The following is a 6,830-nucleotide window of genomic DNA, read 5'->3' as shown; positions in this document are numbered from 1 at the left end:
GCAAATTGTCTCAAAAAAAAAAAAAAACACACACACACAACAATATGGATAGTATTACATATCTTAAAATATGTCCATGTGCTATGAGATTCCAGAGAAATAGATTGCTTTTAGCTGGGAAGGGAAAGGGAAGCACACCCTTTTCTCTAAGGGCTGAAGCTCAGTGGGTGATACCAAATAGATACTTGATATGTATTTGTTGATTGTTAAGTTAGAAAATGCTTCATAAAAAGTTGGCATTTGAGCTAGACCTTAAAGGTCAGGTGAGATTTGGATCTTTGAAGATGGGAAGGGCATTTTAAGTATAAAGAAAAACATAGGCTGGGTGCAGTGGCTCATGCCTGTAATTCCAGCACTTTGGGAGGCCAAAGCAGGCGGGTCATGAGGTCAGGAGTTTGATACCAGCCTGGCCAATATGGTAAAACCCCATCTCTATGAAAATACAAAAAATAGCCAGACGTGGTGGCATGCACCTCTAATCCCAGCTACTCGGGAGGCTGAGGCAGAAGAATTGCTTGAACCCAGGAAGTGGAGGTTGTAGTGAGTCAAGATCATGCCACTGCACTCCAGCCTGGGTGACAGACTGAGACTCTGTCTCAAAAACAAACAAACAAAAACATAAGAAAGGGCATGTTGGTGAGTAGAGCAAGGAAACAAGGAATATGGGGTTGAATGAAGACTGGGATGCAAGAAAGGGAATCAGGAAATAAGCCTTGAAGGTTAAGGTAGAACCAAATCATACAGGCTCTTAAATGGTATTCCACAGAATCTGGCTATTCCAGTATCCAGTGGGAAGCTTTTGAAGTGTTTTGCAATAGGAAGGTTAAGTGATTAACGCTTATACCTTGGGAAGAGTAATCTGATAGCAAATGTCTAGAATGAGTTAAGGACAAAAGGTTAGACTGGATGAAGGGAGACAAGTAGGGACAATATTGCAAGCATCCAAGTAATCAGAGCCAGAAGTGAGGTAGTAACAGTAGGAATGGGGAGATTACATTCAAATTCTAGAGATACTTAGATTCTTAATTGGATGTTGGAGGAAAGGGTGACGTTAAAGATGAATACAGGCTTAAACTGATTGGTGGGTGGGTAAAAATATAATGATGCTGTCTTTCAGGAGAAGCCAATTTCTGTGGGAAGATGCTGAGTTCTTTATTAGTTTGAGTTTGAAGGGCTGGCAGGACTTTCAGGTGAAGAGAATGGGTTGACTGCTTGATGAAGGCTAGGTTTCTATTGATTGAACGAACTGAATTGGACCCTGATATTCTATTTGGATCGCTTCAGTGGGACTCAGTTCCTTAGGAATAGATAACTGCACCTGTGTTTTCCTTATAGTTCTAGAGGAGAGTACGCTTTGCAATGTGTATGTCTTTTTTGCATCATAAAAACTCCCAGTAGAGCTGGCTGTCTACAGAATCTGATTTAATGGGACTGATTACCCCTTGTAGACATAGCCTGAACTGATCACAAGTTTTGGCATAGTTTAGTAGCCTGGGTAAGAATTAAAACAGAAGCAATGTTGTATTCTCTAAGTGTTTTAAACTCATGATTCTGTAATTAATATTGAACTCAGGGATAAATCTCATAGTGATATAACACCTACTTTATTGCTTATTTGTGGATATCTTAACTCATTCTAGACATTCAATATCTTTGAAATTAGTACATTCAATTTCAAATACTGTTCAGGGACCCACTCTTTATTTGAGGCTAATTTTAAAATTTTATAAGTTTATTATACGGTTGAAAACAAATCACATATTTAGAATCCTAAGTTAGTATTCCAAGTGGAAGGAACAGCAATAGTATGTCATTATTGTGTTGTCTTATTGAACATGCCATTATCTGTGCCTAGAGAATCTGGGTGTGCAGTTGACAGATTGCTCGTTTGTGATTTGCAGTACTGGTTAAATTTTTTTTAACATAGTTTAGTAGTTCTTTTACTTCAATGTGTATCAGAATTTCCTGGGGATTATGTTAGATTGCAGATTCCAGGGCTCCACTCCCAGAGTAGATCTGGAGTAGAACCCTAAAATCTACATAAACAACCACCAAAAGTGCCCCCCAAACAATATTTTATGTTATCTAAAGCCTCCAAAGTCCTTACCTCTAAGTTCTTTGACCTTTAAAAATTAAGCTCAGAGAAAATGGAATTTCCTAAGGTAGCTACTCTAGCTGGTGTAGTCTCTAGAGCAACGTTCAGAACTTACAGTCTGTAAGTGAGCTTCAGATCTATGAACTGTTGAAGTTATATGTAAAAGCATGTATCTACCTGTATTTTTTCTGGGCAGATAGGCCAAACCCTAAGAGCCCAGGACCCAACTTAGCTTAAGAACTACATTCCCGGCTGGGCGCTGTGGCTCACGCCTGTAATCCCAGCACTTTGGGAGGCTGAGGCGGACAGATCACCCGAGGTTGGGAGTTCGAGACCAGCCTGACCAACATAGAGAAACCCCGTCTTTAATAAAAATATAAAATTAGCTGGGCATTGTGGCACATTCCTGAAATCATTTCAGTTCTCGGTACCAAAGGCTTGTATCCTTTGTGGATTGCTGGGGATTTAATGCTCTCTGGCCCAACCATAATTCAAAACATACTATCCACTCAATGCCATACATTCTTTCCAGTCTACCAACCAATATGGCAGGATACGGTTTGGTCCAAACTAAACAGAAATGTCTGTCTTTTTCTTTTCCCACAAACCTTCACAGGATAAAAATCTTCAGGTTTTCTGATAGTCCCATAAGTCATTCCTTAGAGTTGGGGAATGGCCTCCATTTGAAATTAGCAGTGAAGATAGTAATGAATGTTAACAGTCAGTGAAATCTTGCAGGTGGATCTTATCTAGTGAAGTATTAAGACTTAAGATGTGTAAGGTTGCCCCTTGCCCAGCAGGCATTGATTGATCTTTGTACCAGTTTAAGGGTTGAGCCAAGAAGAATAGACCTTGAATCATTCTTTTTGCCTCTAGGGCCATTTTTAGAGCTTAATAGACTGTATATACTCTCACTTGTAGGGGTCACATCATGCATTACTTCAAACATAATAAGGGGTCCCCATACTTCACTTTATATTTTTGCTATAAATTTTTGAAATTATTTTTGAAATAATAACTTTGAAATTATTTACTTACAAGTAACTTTCAAAATGTGTGGTTAGGTATAATTTCTTGTTAAATCATTGTAAATACTCAAGAATTGTTGCTAAATAAGAAAATCTAACCTAAAATTTATATTTAATATATGAAATTTCTATAAATGCTAAACATAAGTGACTAGTTAAGTTGGCACATTATTATATTAACAGACATTTAATTAGACATTAATTAATTTAGACTTTATAGTTTTCTCATGGCTTTTTGGAGCTGATGCTTTATTTCTGATGTCAAACACTTTCATAGGCCCACATAATACTAATCAATCCTGGGCAAGGTTCATATTGCCTAATGGATTAAATAGCACCATTTTCCATATAAAAAAGTACTCAGCTTCCACCTTTCTACAAAGACACAGTGATTAGGTATATTACTGAACCCAGCTGGTATAATATAGGGCAAAACTTTCTGGAGCATAATATCAAAGCAAATTTCAATAACCCAAAGGCCATTTCTCCCTGTGCCCACTGAAGTGCCCTGAAGAATTAGTGTTTTGCAAGAAGAAAGTGATTTCTTTTAATCTGGAAAATTAATGACATTAACATATGTTGCTATCCACATGGCTATACAATATAATAGTCCAGTAGTTATGGCTAAATTAAGAATAAATCTAGGTGCATAAATAAACTGATGTCCAGTAAACATAGAAACTTCAATCTATAAACCACTTAGCATCTATATCAGAGCAATCAAATATTCTTTCAAATACTTGTTTATAAATTCTTTGTTGTCTTTCTTCTCACAATTGATAAATCTTTCTGGCTCCTATCAGATTTATGATTACACCTTATTACTTCACCATAGGTTTATACATGAATGTAGAAAAGCAACATTGAATTTTTAATCACGACTGAGGTCCTTTGATGTGCCTATAACTGCCTCAGGAGCTTTGTCCTCAAGGAACAAAAATTCATTGTCAGAATATGTTAGGCCAGTATACCCAATAGCATAAACAAAAACAAAATAAATACATAAAACCAAAACAAAAAGCACCCATAATAGCAATGTCCCCAACAGAAATGTAAACTATATTTGTAACTTTAAATTCTAGTAACCACATATTAAAAGGTAAAAAATAGGTGAAATAAATTTTAGTAATATATTTATTAGCACAACATACTCAAAATATCAGCATGTCAACATATAATCAATTTAAGAAGCATTAATCTAACATTTTACAATTTTTTATATGAAGTATACAATATCTGGCATGTAATTTACACTTGAAACATATCTCAATTCAGACTAGCCACATTTTAAGTGTTCTGTAGCCTTATGTGGCTAGTTGCTGCCATATTAAACAGTGCAGACCTAAGCCATAGTTCATGGTTTTTAAACTTGAGCATGCATCAGGATCACCTGGAAGGCCTGTTATAACACAGATTGCTGAGCCCCACTTGCAGAGTTTCTGATTCGTAGGTCTGGTTGGAGCCTGAAAATTTATATTTCTAACAAGTTCTTTGATGGTGCTAATGCGGCTGATCTGGGAACCACACTTTAAGAACTATGGCTATGGTTCTTTCAAAATCCAACTTCAGAGCCATTTTACACTATATTAACATGAATGATCAAGAACTGACCCTAGGTATTGTCACTATTGTACCACAATATTGTTGTATTATTGCAGTTTATAAACCTTGCAAATTACCATTTACATTATGGTTAGTATTGAGTAATTATTCATATGGATGGGTAGTCCTTAGATCTTCATGTCTATTACTCTCTGAGTGCTTCTTTCCAGGAGGCTGGACAGGGGAGAGATGTTTATTGGCTTGCTTGTTCTTAGTGAGTATTTACAGAGCTGTATTAATACCATATCCATATGCGTGCTCTGATCCTCAGGTAGAAAATCGTTCCAGTTGGCAAACTGTTGATCAATAAATTGATAATCTGCCCAGTATAGGTTCAAGGCTCTAAGAGCAATTAATTTGATTTTTATTGTGTTTCAAAAACATTGAACTTTATTATATTAAGTGAATAATAGTCTACTGTTTTTGAGCTCAATGAAAATTTTAAAAAACATATTAGACTTCATGGTTCTTTAAGCTATGACATTAATTTATCTCTGAATAAGTTCAGAGATTGTATTCAGGTGAGCAGGTCCTGGCCACCAAATTGTTGATGATTCTGATCATTTATGAAAGATGTAGTTTACTCCTATCTTTACATAAATATTTCATTTCCCTTGTTTTATTTCTGTAGAAAAGCAATGAGGAGTTAATACCTTGTCTTTAAACTTTGTTTTTGTCACAAGAGTACAAAAACAGCATCTGAACCTCCATTGGCCCCTCCTGTGTCTGAAGAAGAAGATGAAGAGGAGGAGGAAGAAGAAGATGACAATGAGCCCCCACCAGTTATTGCACCAAGACCAGAGCATACAAAATCAGTAAGTCACAAGTGACTACTTTCAAGTGAGTCAAAAAATGCCCTTTGGAATAGTCATAGAGTTAGAATATAGTTAAACAACTAGTACCTATTAAACATAGTTTATGTTCCAAGAACTAGAGTATAAGATATGACCAAGGTTTTGAGGATGTTGTTTGAGGATACAAGATTAGCACATTAAACAACTAGAGGATAATAACAAACAATACATAAATAACTGCTAAATTATAAAACTGTTGGAGAAGTTAAGATAAGGAAGGAAATCTATGTAAACCAGGTAGGAAGAATTGCATAAACAGAGGTCCCCAGATCAGAATTAGCAGGGCATATATAGGGATGTCCAAAGACTAGCTCCCATGGTCTTTCAAGGGTGTTGTACTTTCAGCTACTTAAACTCCTTTTTTTAAATTTTTTTAAGAAAATACCACTTAAAAAATTCATTGAAATGACAATACCTTGACTCCACGCTCTTTCCTTGGCCCGCTGTTTTAATTTTTTGTTTTTTTTGTTTGGTTGTTTGTTTGTTTGTTTTAAGATCTACACTCGTTCTGTGGTTGAATCCATTGCTTCACCAGCAGCACCAAATAAAGAGGTCACACCACCCTCTGCTGAGAATGCCAATTCCAGTACTTTGTATAGAAACACAGATCGGCAAAGAAAAAAATCCAAGATGACAGATGAGGAGATCTTAGAGAAACTAAGTGAGTACTTTTGTCGTGATTATTTTCTTCATGGGAGTGTTTCTCATAAGCCATTTAAAATGGGAATTGATCCTTTGGAGGTTTTAATCTGCTTATATTAACTTCAGGCGTCCCAAAATCATGAGATGAAAACTTTGGGACTCACTGCATATGCCAGATACTTCCTCCCTTCCACTCCTAATTTGACAGGAATTAAGTATTTTTACTTGAAGGAATCAATTGAGGTGAAAACTTGATAAGGCAAATTAAGTATCAAGTTTTAAGATTATATCTGCAAAATATATAGAATAGTCTGATAAAATATGTTATGATCATAACCCAAGGGCCTTCAACTAATCAGTGATGATAAATATATCAACCTCAAAGCCCAACAGTCAGTCAAAACTTAGAACCACAAATAATATAGTTTTCCCCTTAATTCAGAAGCATTTCTATGTGGCAGGAGAGACAGAGCCAGCAAATGCTAGTCACTTCCTTCCACAGTGTCATTAGTGTGTACATGCTCATGTGTACACACTTGTTGCCCCAGTTTATAAAACACTTACCTTTTAGTTACTTTTCTGGGTCAAGAATATAAACATATATATATA

The 6,830-nt window shown here is 36.1% G+C and overlaps 1 protein-coding gene across 15 annotated transcripts in view; it reads left to right on the top strand.

Moving 5' to 3' along the window:
- PAK3 (p21 (RAC1) activated kinase 3) overlaps positions 1-6,830 on the top strand; it is a 291,376-nt gene that overhangs the window by 225,733 nt on the left and 58,813 nt on the right. For all 15 annotated transcript variants that reach the window (XM_017502175.1, XM_017502172.2, XM_017502164.2 and 12 more), the window contains 2 exons: positions 5,409-5,540; positions 6,075-6,240. In XM_017502175.1, coding sequence (XP_017357664.1) covers positions 5,409-5,540; positions 6,075-6,240 — 298 coding nt within the window. The remainder of the gene's footprint in view (positions 1-5,408; positions 5,541-6,074; positions 6,241-6,830) is intronic.

The sequence above is a fragment of the Cebus imitator genome, unplaced genomic scaffold (assembly GCF_001604975.1).
Source record: "Cebus imitator isolate Cc_AM_T3 unplaced genomic scaffold, Cebus_imitator-1.0 Scaffold292, whole genome shotgun sequence".
Lineage (NCBI taxonomy): Eukaryota > Metazoa > Chordata > Mammalia > Primates > Cebidae > Cebus > Cebus imitator.
Note: the sequence above shows the minus strand (reverse complement) of the source record. Positions and strands in the feature narration are given on the sequence as shown.